The sequence below is a fragment of the Strix uralensis genome, chromosome 1 (genome assembly GCF_047716275.1).
Source record: "Strix uralensis isolate ZFMK-TIS-50842 chromosome 1, bStrUra1, whole genome shotgun sequence".
NCBI lineage: Eukaryota > Metazoa > Chordata > Aves > Strigiformes > Strigidae > Strix > Strix uralensis.
In genome coordinates this window covers 112,860,053-112,877,177 of record NC_133972.1, presented here as the reverse complement: position 1 = coordinate 112,877,177, position 17,125 = coordinate 112,860,053, and the positions used below count along the sequence as shown (strand labels likewise).

Below are 17,125 nucleotides of genomic sequence, written 5' to 3'. Positions count from 1 at the left end.
GGTAGCATCTACTTCCTGATTTACATGCACTTTCATTTATTTTAGTTTCAAATATTCAAATTTTAATATTTGTGTTTAAAATAACCCTAAAGGTTTTTGGGGGGTTTTGTTTTGTTTTAGATAAATGAAAAACAAATTCATTAAAAAAGAAATTTTAGCTTAACACTAGAGTATACTTTTTCCTTAATTATAAAAAACATTCCAGATAACAGTAACAGTACTAGACAGCAAAATATTTATAATAGAGAGTCAAAACAGTAAGGAAAAATTATAGTTGTTAAGTATTTTGAGATAAAATTTCAATACTGGTTTTTCTATAATTTTTATTTTTATCATGATTCACAGTAAAACTGGGCATAACAATTTTAGTCAATAAAATTAGATGGTTATCCATAAATCAAAAATTTTTGAAAAAAATATAAAATTATAAAAATAGACTTCAGTGCAACATATCAGTTTTATTGGCGTTATGATGCAGTCCTTGAAAATAAATTATTTTTATCTGATAACTAATGAATGTTATAAAAGCTTCTTCCACAGCCTGATCTGATATTGCAAATCTACTCTGGAACTGGAAGAATGTATTTCGATTTCTCTTCCTTTGCATTTGCCATCTTGAAAGACAGCATATGTTTACAGCCTTTCATCCTAGCCAGAAACAAATTTTTCAAGCAGCCACCTGCCTTCTTGTATCTTTCATATCTATTTTGGGTCTTGCAAACACTTGTGCCACTTTTATATTTTATAAAAGCATTTTCAGAAGCCCGAGTTTATTATGACACAGAATATAATTTTAACCCAGTGTACTTATGTGGTTTTGATTGATCCAGTTCTGTAGCTGTGTAGTGTAAATATAGGTTCACTCTGAAAGGACAGTTTGGATAAAAGCAGCAGAAGTGACAACTATAGATGGAGATGACTGCATTTTGTCAATAAGGCCAATTACAAAGTAATCTCTAGAGAATATGTCTTGCTATGAGAAGCTACAGAATACAGCACTCACTGCCGTATGCATTTAGCTAGTCAAGGTAAGCTATTTTATTTATTTTTGCTTGGGTAAATAACCATAAAGGTTTTCTTCAGCATATTAAAGCTACTTCACAGTAAATTTTAATTTAGTTTCAGCTTTTTAATTTTCAGTTTAATTTCAGTTTATTTTGAGTTTTGTTTTGTTGGGGCTGTTTTAGCATTTGTAAGAGTGTTAATTTTCCTCAAAGCATTTCATGAACAACTTTATATTTAAAATAAATAGATTACTCTGCAAGTTACCATAGTTTCAGATGTTGACTGAGAATGTGAAGATTGGCTTTTACTGGATGGAGCATTCCAAAAATTAAGAGAATCATCAAAATCTGTAGGAAAAAAAAAGAATAAAAATCAAAATTGAATAAAAAAAAATTATTTTTTATTACTACAAGACCAGCAGAGAGCAAACTAAGTTTTTCAAAGATTGTTTCAGTGAAAAGTAGCCAACCAGTTATCCTTCTGAAGATCTCAGCACATAAGTTTTCACACATTGTACATATGAATTCTTATCCAGCAAATCCTTTGAATAAACAGAAATTAAATAAAATACAGTTTTCAGCACAACTTAAAATAGTCTGGAAAAAGCCACACTTAGCTCAAACTGCAGTTGCACAGCCTTTAGTCAATTGACATAGTTCAGGTTTAGTTTTATTTGAAATGTAATAGTACAAAAGTATTGAAGATACCAGGGTCTCAGCACAAACATAAGGAACAGATGTCTTCATCTTCAAAAAACTTCAAATTCACATTTTAAGAAAAAAAATTTCAAGAGAACCCATGTTCATAATTATCATGAAGGCAGAATTGCTTTATGAGTCTGTTTCAGAATAAAAAGTGCGAAAAATTTTATAGGACAAACCTGTCAATAACAGGTTTTAAAGCTTTTATATATTTAGAAAACAATAAAGAATAAAGCACTAGCTCACACAGATTCTGAGTGCAAAACCCAGAAAGGTAGAAGTCCTATACATATCTTAGCTAATCATTAAATGGAGATAACTAATTTTATTTTTAACATAACTTTGTGGATAAGTTTTTTAATACTCCTGAAAAATGTGAGGAAAATACACTGGGGAAAAAACAACAAAAATTATTTTAGGAAGATAAACCAAAGCAAGATCTTCTATTAAGAGATGACAAGGGACCTATTAAAAAGCAGAAACAGGTCATTATACATAAAAAGCCTCAATTCTGAACATATGAATGAAGGACTTACAAGCCTTTCAAGCACTATAATTTTAGAGATGGAAGAAACATTGTCCTGTCCTCCTTTTTTTAAATAAACAAATATTTTGTTTCTTGTTCTTGAAATATCATAGATGATTCTTCCTCCTTATTTCAAAGCTCCTGGAAAACCATTTTTTTGGCTTTGCTTTTCAATGATCTGATATAAAGTATCTCAACTTCTCACTGGAAAGTTCTACAATCCTGGAGTTTGAGTTGCTCTTAGATATGATATTGCATCAGCTAACAGAAATACCAAGAGGCACAAATAAGAGGACCATGGGAGGAGTGAAATGTGTTGAATTGAAAAAAAATTACACTTATAGATAAATAAAGAAGCCACAGAAGAAACAGGATTTTTATGGCTGGAATTTTGTATACTGCTGAGGTACTTCTCTGATAACTCAGTGAGTTAACCAAGAATATTTCTTTGGGTCTGTCAATGTCATAACTTGGTAGCAGAAATAACATCCCTCTTCTGTTCATGCTTCTGTAACATAAGTTTAACAAAAGCAGACCTACAAGAACTGTTTAAATCTGTAGCCTTGGAAGATGAAAATACAGAAACTTAGGCACACAAAAAAAGAGACAAAAAAGAATGAACGTATTAGCTTTACCTCCCTTGTAGATCTTTTACTAATTGATCTCTCTGAAGAATTTCCTAGCTTTCTAAACTTAAGATCATAATGCACATTTGGACAAGAACATGGGTTCCCACAACGCAGCACAGAAATATTGTTCAGAAAATGATTCGTCAATATAGAAGTTAGATCTGAGATACTCCAAGAGTATACAGGTTAGAAAAATAAATCAATCCGAGTATTAAATTTTATCAGTCTATGAATTAAATTATATCTGAATATCTTAGAATGCAGATAACTTCACCAGATTAGAGTCCATCCCTACTTATGTATCTTTGAAGTTGAACACATCAGGAAACAGAAGCAGGAGTCTTAGAAACAGTCCATATACTTTTTTCCTAAACTTTCATTGTAGTGGTCTTTCAAAGTCACAACCGTAAAAAGTATTTTACCCCAATATTTTGCAAGAAGATGTACTGCAGAACTCATTACATCTTTTCTGTTTGTAACTTTTTGTTACAAAACGTTTTGTACAGTTTACAAAATGTAAATAACAACTCAAAGCTTTTTCTGAGATGTTAAACTAGTGACTTATCTATTTCTTAAATTCTCTAATATTTTGACTTAACAACATAGTTAATTGTTTAAATATTTTTTTCAGTTCCATTTTTAGTACAAATTATTTGAGGCAAGTTACTCAAAACCAGAAGTTATTTAAGTAGGTTTAAAATACTACAAAAATATAACATCACTTACCAGTTATACCACCTTTCTCTACGATGAGGTTGTCTTTGGAAGAATTCAAATCAAACATATAACATCCTAAGTAACAGTGTTTCACCATCTGATTCACATGTTCATAGAATTGGCAGTGATATAAAAGGGCCTTAAGTGCAGGTTTTCCTGTTTGAGAGAGGCCAGATTCTTCATCATGTACACAGGGACCCTGAAGACATGAAATTCACAAACATGATTTCTTTAAAAGAATATTTTACATAAAATAAACTGACAAAAAACTCCACATTAAGCCTAATATTGTGTATGTATGTATACATAGCTAGTTTACATGCTGTAACTAATAGATTCCAAAAATCAAATGTAGACTTTAATAAAGTTGAGCTAAATCATAATATTTTACAAATACTGTAGTGATTTAGCAAAATGGAAGTAAAACTTAGGTCCTGAGAAATTTGTCAACAGCTAAGTAGAAAGCCATAAAAAGCTATAAATGGATGGATTTAAGACAGTATATGTATCAGGAGACTTTATAATTTTAATTTCTCACTTAATTCTACTTACAGATACCAACTAATGCAGAAATTTTCTTTAGAAAAACAGCATACTCATACTAAGATAAGAGTAAATATCCTGAAAAGGTCATCCTGTTCTGAAGTATACTGCCATTATACTATATCTAGCCATGTCAATCTATTATGATGAAAGATTTGTTTAGAAAACAAGACATAAAACCAAAGAAATTCTCTTTATAGAATGGTTTTCAGTCATTTCTTTTTAAACATTGACTTCAGTGAAAACTTTCTAGAGCAGTGGATTTACACCTGAAAAGAAAGATTTCAGCCTTATTTCAAATAATCAGTTTGATTTGACTATCTTTGTTATAGTATTTCTCCAGTGTTTTCTATAGTTAACAGAAGAAAAGAAGAAGTTTTATTAAGCTACAACATAACCTGTTTTAGACTGACCATAAAAATTAGAAGTGTTAATTGGCAAAAGAACTGAGATGAGAAAAATTCAAACCAAGTACACTCTGTAAGGCAGTTTTAGGAGGCATCCTGCAGTACTTCAAAAAGAAACTAGTTAAAATTATGGAAAGAAAATTCATCAGTGCTAATCAGAATCTTTTTTTGGCAGTCAGGAGAGACCAGAGGTAGATCAACTGCAAATAAGTAATTCGAAAAACACTATTTACTCTCAAGAGACTCTAGATGTTCCCCAACCCCTCCACTTACACTGAATACAAGCTTACTTTCCAAGAAAACAAAACAAAAAACAGATCAAGTAGAAGCAGTGAAACTATGCTGTGTTACAGGATGTTATAACCAGAGCTTTAGATGGTTACTGCTCATTCTTTTCGGTTTCTGTAATATAGAAACAGACTATTTTCACTGTTTGCCTTTTATGCCAATTAATGGAGCATCAGGTGTGTCAGTTTGAAGAAGAATGTAGTTTTTCATGTAAACTGTTTACAATGAATTATAAAACTGTACTCATATGCTGTCAGCAATATACATAGACTGTATCAACTATGACAAATGCATGCTTTGGAAATTTTGTTAAATTTAGTCAAAATTTTACTATCTAGAACTGTCTTTGCCAGTTTAAAAAGATATGCCAGATACTTTATTGCACAATGGGGGCCCTCAAAGAGTTACCAAAAATAAAGTGCTATGACTTCAGCAATCTTCACACAACACAGTATGTTACAGTCTTAGAATACTTTACACAGGTTGACTTTACTCATGACAAAAAATTTCCTATGCCACTTTTTGAAGTAACATAGAAAAATTAATTATTATAAAGCAGATTAATTAGGTAACAGCAACACTATAGATATTCTTGTGGAGATACTGGCCTACAAACTCTATTTACAGCCTTTCCATGTCCAGCCCTATTTGCCTAAGGGATAAAGTGATCATGTTCTACTTGGGTATGGTACACTATTCCTACTATTCACCCAGACTCACTTCACAGCTCTCCTTTGAACTTGCTTGCACTGAAGTCAGACAAATTATTTTACTCAGTGCAAGGGGAAAAAAGTAACTCTGAAATACAGAATTTGATCCTGGTAGTATCTTACAATTTTAATTGTTGTTTGTATTTTCAACAGTTTTAATTTACCAGTTACCATAAAGTGTTGTTTGATGATATCTTTCAGCATGAACACTTATTAAGTGATGAGCAATTTCCATTAAATTGCACTTCTTAATAAGAATCACATTGACTCAAAGCTTCTATTAGTTGCACTGGAATTCATCCAGAATTCTGCAACTGGATTCAATTTTTGTCACCTCACTATAGTCGTTGAAATGTTTAAAAAAGACTAAAAAGCAACTTTTAATAGAGTTTATATTGACAAGTTAAAATGACTGCCCCTTGTAAATCCCCTGCTATTATGAAATTAAATTACTATCTATATTGATAAAATATAAGTAGTAAGCAATAAGACTGAAACAAAGGCCAGATGTAAAGGAAAGACAAGACATGCTGTAAAATGCAGCTCTGCAAGAAATAGTATAATTTATTTTGGGTGCAGCTGAATCATAGATAACTTATCCTAGTAAAACAGAAGGAATGTCTTTCAGCACTAACTTGACCTTTTGCAGAAATGAACAGATAAAACAGGATATGGTTGCATCTGCAAATTTCTTCAAAAAAGAAAATAAACTGTTCTCATATAGGTACAATCTCACATACTGAAAGGAGCAAGATGGACAGAAAGAACAGGTATCAAGGCCACAAAAATTTGGAAAATCGGGAACTAAGATCCAAAGATCTTTATGTACAGTAAACCAGACTTGATGGAAATAACTGACTCAAGATCAGAATGGGAAAAGTCTCCAGGGGATCTTATCAGTTTGCATAAATACCTGGTAAGAGAAAGTAAAGGGAGACAGACTCTTCACATTGGTATCCAGCAACAGGACAAAAGGCAATAAGCAAAAACTGAAATACAGCAAATCCTATTTAAACTTGAGAAAAAACTTTTTCCCCGTGAGGGTAGTCAAACATCAGAACAAGTTGCCCAGAGAGGCTGTGGAGTCTCCATGCTTGGAGATACTCAAAACCAAACCGGACACAGCCCTGAGCAAACTTCTCTAGTTCACCCTGCTTTGAGCAAGGGGTTATGTTTTTAAGAAGCACTTAAATTGACTTAAGCAACAAGCTGCTTCATCCTTCTTTCGAAAGAGTTCTTTCTCATCACTTACATATTTCTTTCAAAACATTTTATAAACCTCACATTCTCAGAATTTCCTCTTCCTCATACCCCTCAAATCATGTTACATTCCAACTGCGGGTTCAATAAATGACCAATTTCTATCCTAAAATGTTAACGATACCATGTAAGTAAGCAAGTATCCTAAGAGCCCAAAGATACTATACTGTAGTCATGAAATATACAGCAACATATATACAAACTAACTTTGGTTCTTTTCTTGAGCTTGTGGAAGTTTGAAAGAAGTTTGTCTATTCATATATTTCTCTTTCTAAAATGTCACCTTAGACATGTAATTTTTTTAAGTTTATATTTTATAGGTATACTGACATAAGTTTTTATATCAAATAACGTCTCTCTGTGACACTATGACCTTTCTCATCAAATGTAATAGTCACTCACTTGCCAAATACAATCTTTCACATCTTCTGTAGGAATTGGAATCACAAGGAGATTTTGTAGAATAAAAGCAGCCTGAAAGAAATGAAAGCATCAATATTGTCATCTAGCCATCACAGTTCAAAAAAACCACATCAGATTGAACAGCACAGTCTACATATTATTCCATTGCTTTAGATGTATGTTGAAACACAAAGAATTTTCACATTCATGTTGGAAAAAAATAAATAGAAGGATACAACCTAACACTCCTCAAACTTCACCTATGACAGGTGTCATTAAGGCATGGCACAAGAGAAGGCTGGTAAGAAAAAAAGTCAAGGAAGAGATGGAAATCACTAGGGAACAAATTTATTTTTTTTATAAAATACTTTCATCACTGTTCCAGTACAGGCAATCCTGTTGAATAAGCATTACATAACAAAATCCCTGGAAAAAAATCCCTGAGCAGGAAAACCTAGATAACTGTTTATGACCCTTCACTCTGTTGTCCTCATTTATTTTTTTTTTAAATGATTATAAAATAACTGGGACAATGTAGGGGACACATTGGGACACACATGTTCCAAATATTTTCCTTTCTAAATACATGGCATGTGTGTTTTTGTAATTTGTATTACACACATTTCACATGTAATTTTTTTTTTTATATTTTGTCAATCTTTTGTCAATAATTTGACTCTTAAGAGACTACTAAAATGATTCGGAAGCTAACTAAAACAATGAAGCACACATTCTCAAAAGCATTTTGCACAAATAAATTTAAAATAGTGCTTTGCAAAATGTAATTAGTTGAGCAATAGAACTGGGAAGAAACTAACCCACTACGTCACAGTTGTTCTTTCTTAGTCATTGGAAAACAGGAAAAACCTTACAACTAGAGTTGATAGATAGTCACAAAAAACATATACACAGTTTAAACACAGCATCATATAGTTCTATGTGCTGTCCTACCAGTGTACAAACTTTCAGTTCTCAAAAATGAACCTTAGTGCCTAGACAAAACAGATTACTTCATGTCTGCAATGAAGAGATATTTACTACAAATCAGGTGATGAATGTATAGTCCAAAGTGTTTATAAATGGAACAAAACAGCCATTAAAATCTGAGCTAATTTGTTATGCTTTAGCAATCTATTTGTCTACCTGAGTAAGCCTTAGGAGTTTTTATGCATTCACTTGTACTGTTTAGATCATTTCTGCTTTTACAGCAGTCATATGTATTTGTTGCTTCTTGAGTAATTCTAAGTAAGAAGCTAAACATTTCTTTTAATTAAGCAGTATTTAACTTACAAAGCAGCAGGTGTTATGCAGCATCAGAAAATAGATATATAGAATACAAAATTTAAAAAAATATTTTTTCCTTAATGAAAGAAAACTTAACAATCTAAGACATCAGAAGGACACAAGAAACATACCTCCCTGCGTACCATGCTACATTCAGATTGGTCCAGAAGGATGTTTATTACCGTTCCCCACAGCCCTCCTGAAATGTTCTGGCAACTTTCTGCTAAAGCAATACATCCTATTTCCAGAGATGTAAGAGCTGATCCTATTCCAAGTGCTGTAAATCTGACCTGGTACGTATAAGCACAACACAAAGTGATATTTCTTATAGTAATTAGCAATTTTAAATTATTAAGTTATATCAACTGAATCTGGAGCTTAAGGGAATCATTTAAAAAGTAACAACCTCTTATCCTACATTTCTCTAGCCCTATACTCCAAATCACAACTATGTGTACCTAAAAATGACAATAAAATAGGTATTTGAATACTTAAAAATACTAAGATAGTCTTCAATATCTGTCACATTTTACCACTTCAAAATAGTTCCATTTCACAAACTCATATAATTTAACAGATTTGCATCAAATATACTTGCTTTAAATTTGTAGTACATGTAATCATTTCTGCTTTGCAGCTAAATAACAGCAATGTCAATGAAAACTGCCTATGAATCATGATCATGAGTGACTAATGAAAGCACAGAAGACAGAAGATGTACGGAAGGATTTCTCAGAAGATGTTTATATGAAAATATTCTCCCTACTTTATTGTTACTGTCATTTAGCCTATCCTCAGTAACATTTTAAATAATGTAAAACAGTAGTTTTAATACTAAATAAATTAATGAAACAAAAATTTTACAAATATTTAAGGGTCAAAATAAGATATCGACTGAACAGTGTATTAACTAACCTCAGGGTCTCTATCTACCCATAAAGGAACCAGCCATGCCAAACCTAGCTGAGAAAGAACTTGTTCTTCACTGTTATCGTAAGGCAAAGACCAAAGAGATATCCAGTCCTGATTAGAAAACAGAAAATAAATTAAGAACTTATTTTCTAAATCTTTCAATGCCATGCCAGTCTACCAACAACCAATTACATACTAAAACATTTTAAATGCACACAACACCGATATTCCAACAAAAAGATTTCAATTCTGCCTCTATAAACATGTATTTAACATGCTGACTTCACCTACTGAATAAAATGAAATTTGTGTTGTCTTCTTCATAGAATTAGGACAGCAGTGCTAAAGAGATATTAAATATTGCACTTAAAACTAGGATAATTACTTCCATTCAAAATTTAGTCCTTACATTTTTTATTTTTACTTATTATTAACACCTGGCTTTCTCCCTTATATTATACATGTGCCGAAAACTACCAAATAAGAACATGAAATCATTTCTTTGATCACAATTAATTCTCTTTGTTCCTGCACCTGCCATATGATTAAATAAAGTCTTGCAGACTAACACATTGCTGCAGATTCCATGAAACCATACTTGACTTTGTAAATTAATTTCTTTAGCTTGGGTTAAAAAAAAAAAAAAGTACACCTGCAAAATGCTCTGTTTAACCATGGCACTGCACAAACAACATATTAAGTTCATAAAGAACTGACACACCTGAAATTTTATGTATGTCTTCTGACCACCTCAGTCCTGTATATTTTTAAACAGTAGATGACTGGTGTTTCATTTGGAGCAGAGTATTTTGCATGGATTTTCTCAAAACACACAGTATGAATTACCAAAAGCTCAGTATTCTAGAATCTTTGATTTTGGGGAGGGAAGGCATGAAAATACAAAATGAAATACAAAACACAGGTCATAGAATCATAGAATGGTTTTGGTTGGAAGGGACCTTAAAGATCGTCTAGTTCCAACCCCCTGCCATGGGCAGGGACACCTTCCACTAGACCAGGTTGCTCAAAGCCCTGTCCAACCTGGCCTTGAACACTTCCAGGGAGGGGGCATCCACAGCTTCTCTGGGCAACCTGTTCCAGTGTCTCACCACCCTCACAGTGAAGAACTTCTTCCTTATATCTGATCTAAAACTGTTAAAACTGTTATCCCTTGTCCTATCCCTACACTCCCTAACAGAGAGTCCCTCCCCAGCTTTCCTGTAGGCCCCGTTTAAGTACTAGAAGGCCGCTATAAGGTGTCCCTGTAGCCTTCTCTTCTCCAGACTGAACAACCCCAACTCTCTCAGCCTGTCCTCATAGGAGAGGTGCTCCAGCCTCTTGATCATCTTTGTGGTCCTCCTCCGGACTTGCTGCAACAGGCCCATGTCTTTCTTATACTGGGGGCCTCAGAGATGGACACAGTACTCCAGGTGGGATCTCACAAAAGAAGGGTAGAGGGGAAGAATCATCCCCCTTGACCTGCTGGCCACACTTCTCTTGATGCAGCCCAGGACACAGTTGGCTTTCTGGGCTGCGAACGCACATTGCTGGCTCATAGTCAGTTTTCCATCTACTAATACCCCCAAGTCCTCCTCCGCAGAGCTGCTGCTCTCAATCCACTCATCACCCAGCCTGTATTCGTGCATGTGTGCAAAGCACGACCAGTGAAATGTTACCATAGCAAACAAACATTGCAGCAATTCTAGTACACTCTAAGTATATGCTCTATTTCTCATGTACTCCTACAAACATCTGTAACTTACTTTTGTCCATCAGGTTGAGATAAAGGATCTTATCTCTGACTTAACAAGGTGGTTCTTTTAATAACAAAGAACCATAATGGTTCATAACACTGCTAGTGAGCAAAAAAAAATTTGCTTTAACTAGTTTTAATTTCAAGTCATTAGACTCTGCATTTTAAGTCAGTATTATTTTTTTTTTTAAAATCAGTTATCTGATGTACTCTCATATAACACTGCTTGCACAGAGGAAGAAGGCTAATTTTACATTTCTCTTTCCATAAGATTTGACACTAAATCACATGGTTGTAAACAACGGCCAGGATTTAAAATTTGAGAATATAAGTTATGACTAAAGTCTAGACAGTTACACTGTTGTACACACAGATTATGATTTATAGACACAAAATAATGCCACCTATCATTATGCTGCTATACATATTATTCTATGAGACTGATATAAAATAAAAAAGTAATTAATTCAAGTCTACTTCTTCATCCATGCATTTATGATCTAACTATTTGGAAGCTGCAGTCTTCCTGCAGTGTACTTAATACTCTGTCCCTCTGCAAGTTTAATAAACTCTGTCAGCACTTAATATCTTGAAGAAGGAGTACACAACAGTAGAAATAGACTTCTGGAATTTGGAGAAGCAGGTATACTGCTATTTCTAGTTACAGGTGTACTTGATCATGTTGAAAGGTCTTCCTTTGTGGCTGTCACAAATATTAATAAGAATGGATTTTTATTTTTCAAAATGGTTACACTAAATTGTTGAATTTGTTTTGACTGCTTCAGGATGAAGGCTGTTTTTTTCTAAACTCTTAAAAACTTAGCTCAAAATACGCACTTCAACACAAAGATGAATTTTGCTAATAAGTGATGACAGCTCCTTTTATAATACAATCATTCTTTCATGTATGTATATATTCTTTCATGCATATATACATATATATACACATCTGAAAGAATACACACACGTATGTGTAAATGTATGTTAGAAAGCCTGTTATCTGTACAAGGCTGAGGAAATGATAATGTTATAGATCGTTAAATTTATTCATCCTACATAAAATCCTGATTTCTCTTTATTAATAAAAAGAAAATTATACCTTATTCCAAAAGAAGGCCTTTCCATATCCACAGAATTGTTTGCAGAATAATTTTAGTAAGGCTAGAACTGAATCTTCAGCTTTCTTGTATACTATACTCCATGCTATTCATTTATTTAATATTACATACTAAATTAGATTACCAGATTTTATTTTTACTATCTGTTGCCATATAAGACATCTTCCCCCACCACATACGAAAATCTACCATTTAACTTTAGCAGTTAAAATATATCTGTGCATAGCCCTCACAAATGATAAGAAAAGGACGACTGTAATGCACTTACTGTATCCTTGGCTTGAGCCATCATTTCATGAGATAAGTGAAGCAAGCAAAGAACTGTGCTTTTCGTAACACCTTTTCCCATGAAGGACATCGCATTTCCTCCCCATTCAACATAAAATGATGAGATGACCTAGGAGTGGGGTTAACAAGTTCATTCTATGTTTACTGTAAGCAATATACAGGTAGAGTACAAACTATCTTATACACTACTAAATTATAATATATTTCATGAAAATATGGCAGAATTTTAGCTGAATTTTAAGAATTTATTTATGAGTCATTTGGTCATGTGAGGATTTCCTATAAGGTTAAACTTCTGAAGATTAGTGGTTTTGTATTTGCTTCTTGAAATGAAGAATGCAGTGAAGATTAATAAGAAGCATAATATTGAATAGAAACGTGAAAGTTTGTTTTTGATGGAAACAGTCCATTTATTGTACCCAGTTTTTTATGTTACGATTAGAATTAAAAATATAATTTCTTTTCAAAATTCTATGTTCAAGAAAAAGGGTCATTTATATCTTTTATTGTGATTTGAATTGGATTTATCAAATTCTAATGAACAGAAATAAAGGTCACTGGATCATAACATAAAATAAACTCTCTGACCAAATATCTAACCGTACATCTTAAAATAAAAAGCATGCTGCTTTCCATAAAACATGCACAAAAATATATTTTTTTAAACATACAGTCTTAATACTTCTAGATGTACTTTTCTCCCCAAAACACAGTGATTTAAACCTCTCCATTTTTGCTGTTGTTCCTTCTTTCAGTGTCCCTCTCTATAGGAATTTTCACACCCACTTCCTCCCCTCTCCCCAAAAAGAAAGCTACATTTACTTTCATATTTAGGCAAAGTAAAACTACATAATTTGTCAGCACATAGATCTTATGCATTACTAGCTGATTTCATTCCATATTTATTATGATTTTGTCCAGTAATAATCTTTCTTTTGCATGACATCTATAATCTTGGTGCCATTTTTAGTCTAGACTTCAAATCATAGGATTTGTCTAACCAAATGGCTCTAAAATATTTATTTGTACTCAAGAAATCTTGGCAGATTAAGACTTTTCCCTAAAACACTATCTTCTTTTATCGTAAAGTTGATTATCATCTGTATACAAACTTTCCAGACACTTATCTGATTGCTATTCATATCACCCAGAATCACAAGTGAATTAAAACTACTTTAAAACTTTTTTAAGCCTCTACCAATGCAACAAATAAATTTTAGTATTTGAAACTAAAAAGGAAACTTGTAAATGTACCTACCTTTCTGAATACCTGTAGAACAAACAGAAAGGCAGATCTATGCTTTTCCTACAGTTTTAAGAAGACTGGAATCTTCAAAAGATGTAATTTTAGGAGCAAAAACTAGTTGTCTATTACATCCATGGACTTAGCAAACAAATAAGAACACTGAAAACAGGAATGAAATTTTGGCTTCCCAACAACTGCAGCATCTTGATTTATCTCTTTCCTGCTTTCTCTGTGTTAATAACCTGTCTAATGAGTTGCTGTTCCCCAGACCACCTTTCATACTTGGATTCTGCCTGTGGGAGAATATCTTGGATTTTTCCTCTTAAGTGTTTCAATTATTACAAAAAATATCTATTTTTCATTTTGCTTAAACTACAGTCACTTTATATTACCTCTTAAACAGGGATGAAGACATACACAATACAACCAATCTTCATAAGTACAGACAAAGTACCACTCAGTCTAGTCTCCATATTTTTGCCATTTACTTAGCAGAAAAAAAGCATCTTTCCCACACCTATTCCAGGTGATGATACTCACTAAAAGTACATCATAAAATTATAGTGTCATTAGATACATAGTTCTTTACAAGCATTCAAACCAAAAGCTAAGTTGTAACATAAGCTACTTACCTCAAGGAGACCCGTTAAGTATTTCTTACAAATTGTGACAGGTTCAACAGCAGCAGAATAGGTACTCCAGTCTGGAAGTGCAGTAACATGAACCATTCCTCGTAATGTTCTCTCCAGTGAAGGAAGTCCATAAAAATGTGGTGCATCTGTTAGCCTTAAGCATTGCAGCAGCTTCAGAGCCAGCTCAGTTCTGAAAGAGCCAGCAAGTTCCAAGCCCTCTCTGGTTTAATTGTAAAAAACCAGAAAAGATCAACTGTCAATGTGAAGCTATTCTAATGAATCATTTTCCAAGAGGCCAACACTTCATTCTTCTTACTGTTAGTCTGTGAATCTCAGCATTTCAATTAGGTACTATTGCCTTATGCACACAGTAACATGGAATTAAATTTGACATTTCTAGCTTCACCCAGATTCTGAAAACATAATATTGCATCTGATTATAACAGGGCTGCTTAACTGAAAAAGGACAAATGAGATATAACTCTAGTTATTAGGAAGCGTGTTAAATAAAGAGCAAGAGATTGAGAACGATGGGTGACATAATGAGAAGGGTTGCAAAGCTTAGTAGTTATGCTTATGTTTGTTCTGGTTCAAGAGACAAGCTTAAAATATTTCCTGAAAAATACCATCAATCTAGAATTCAGGTAGATAGAAAATACAGGTGTGAGATATAACTAGCAGGGATTTCTATAATCTTCCCTTTTTCAGCTGTCAAAATTCTTAGAAAATTAATAACTGAGTGGGAAGAATGAAGAAGGTAACATTTTGAAAGTATCTTTACAAACAGTTACATTGTGGCAGTTAAATATCTTAAGCTGCAATTTTAGTATCTCTTAGAATACACTTGGACAAAGAGATTTAGTGTGGGAAGATGTTATATTAGAAACTTAGAGAAAAAAAGAATAGAAATTCATCTCTGTGTTCGCTTGACTGACAGAAAAAGGTTGGAACTTCATGCTGGAAGTAGCTGTCCTAAAAAAATCACTAATGCACACTGACATACTGTATTAGGCCAAAAAAGGAGTTCAGTTACAATAACCATTTGTTGATGTTTCAAATACTCCAATTTTTACTTTGCTATAAATATATGCTACAAAATCAATGAAGTTATCATTTGCTTGTGCAAATTTCCAGCAGTGAAAAAGAAATAGACCATCTTCTCCCTGCAAGCAGTTTAATTACCCATTTGCTGAAAAAATGACTAGTACATACTCTTCCAAGTTACCTAGCTAATTTCCTGATTTTACTGTGAAAAAGCCTACTTAACGTTGATCTTCACTTCAAGAGGAATGTATTCCATTTTTACAGTTTAAAACAATAAGTCATGATGTAATTATATTCAAATTCTGACCGAGATACAACAGTAGTAAGTATTGCGATCCCCAGTCAGAATTACATAGGCAGGCCCATTTACACCATACCTGTCAGTCACTGACATGGAACAAAATAACAATGTGTTAAAAAGACGAATGAGTTCTTTATCCAGTTGCTGCCTGACAGCAGTCTGTATTTCATCTATTTCATCCCGCACTTGGGATTCTGGTCGCACCAGGAGGCCCAAAAGGGATTTTGGTTTCTAAAAGAAAAGAATAAAAATACAGTCACATAATGCATTGTTTAAATCCTATTTTAATACCCACACTAAAGCTACTTCCCTGTTGAGACACATTATAAATCACAAATTCCATGATCATTTTACTAAGAAGTACTTCTGTAAAAAGCACAGTAAAAAATTCCTATAATTACCAATTACTTGAATCTACTAAATGCCATAAAAGAAACTACTGTTAAGGCCTTTAAAATTTCCTGGCATTAAGCCATAACACAGTATATTCTGAAGCATGAAAGAAAAGTCAAAGTTACACACAGCAGCAACCTGCAATAAAAAATAAAAAAAATAAAAAAATAATAAAAACCAAGTTCAAGTTATATCTTGTATGTCTCACTTGCTTGAAAGACTTAAAATCATTTGATATAAAGATTTTATATTAATATATTGAATGGGCCATACTTACGAAATTTTATAGGGTTCCTAGTTAGCCATATAAATTTAAGTACCTGAATTCTATAAGTAATTGAAATCAAGTCTACTAGCTTTTTTTTTTCTAAATGTTTAGATTGTATTTTAAAATGGGAAAATGTAAGTAGATGCAGACTGTCCTTAACGTATGATATCCTTTGTAAGACCACGAATGATCTTGCATGTGGGAAGTATGCTCTTGCTTTGTTAAGAACAGTACTTTGCAAACTTATCCTTGGCATTTAACTACTGTTTTTATACAGCAAGATTGAATTATTATATTTTAACAAATATAATAGATTCTTTTTTTACACTGCTTTATGATGTTCATTTCCTATTTAGTTTTATACTTTCCAATTTTACACATCTTAAATGAACAGTATTGGCCCCAGCAAATCTCTCAAATAGAAAACACAGGAGTCTAAAAAAAGTGAAAAGAAAAAAATTGCATTTTAAAGATAACAGCTGAACTGTACGCTTATATAATACCTTCCTCATGCTTATAAAAATATTTTACTTAGACATATTATAACCATTTAAAATCGAAACTTAAGTGACAGACACACTGAAAAGGAAAAACTTGTCCTAACTTTCAATTCTTGTTCTTAATGCAAGACACATAATGTTCATTTATATCTTTGCCACACAGAAGGTTCCAACACACCTGTATGGGACCTCATCCAT

General features: G+C 32.9%; 1 protein-coding gene across 1 annotated transcript in view; it reads right to left on the bottom strand.

Annotated features, from left to right (window-relative positions):
• Positions 1 to 17,125, bottom strand: part of RTTN (rotatin) — an 88,431-nt gene that overhangs the window by 30,698 nt on the left and 40,608 nt on the right. The window contains exons 27-34 of the mRNA XM_074877410.1: positions 15,843 to 15,997; positions 14,422 to 14,641; positions 12,524 to 12,652; positions 9,388 to 9,495; positions 8,604 to 8,762; positions 7,189 to 7,260; positions 3,588 to 3,777; positions 1,270 to 1,352 (exon numbers count right to left, since the gene is read on the bottom strand). Coding sequence (XP_074733511.1) covers positions 1,270 to 1,352; positions 3,588 to 3,777; positions 7,189 to 7,260; positions 8,604 to 8,762; positions 9,388 to 9,495; positions 12,524 to 12,652; positions 14,422 to 14,641; positions 15,843 to 15,997 — 1,116 coding nt within the window. The remainder of the gene's footprint in view (positions 1 to 1,269; positions 1,353 to 3,587; positions 3,778 to 7,188; positions 7,261 to 8,603; positions 8,763 to 9,387; positions 9,496 to 12,523; positions 12,653 to 14,421; positions 14,642 to 15,842; positions 15,998 to 17,125) is intronic.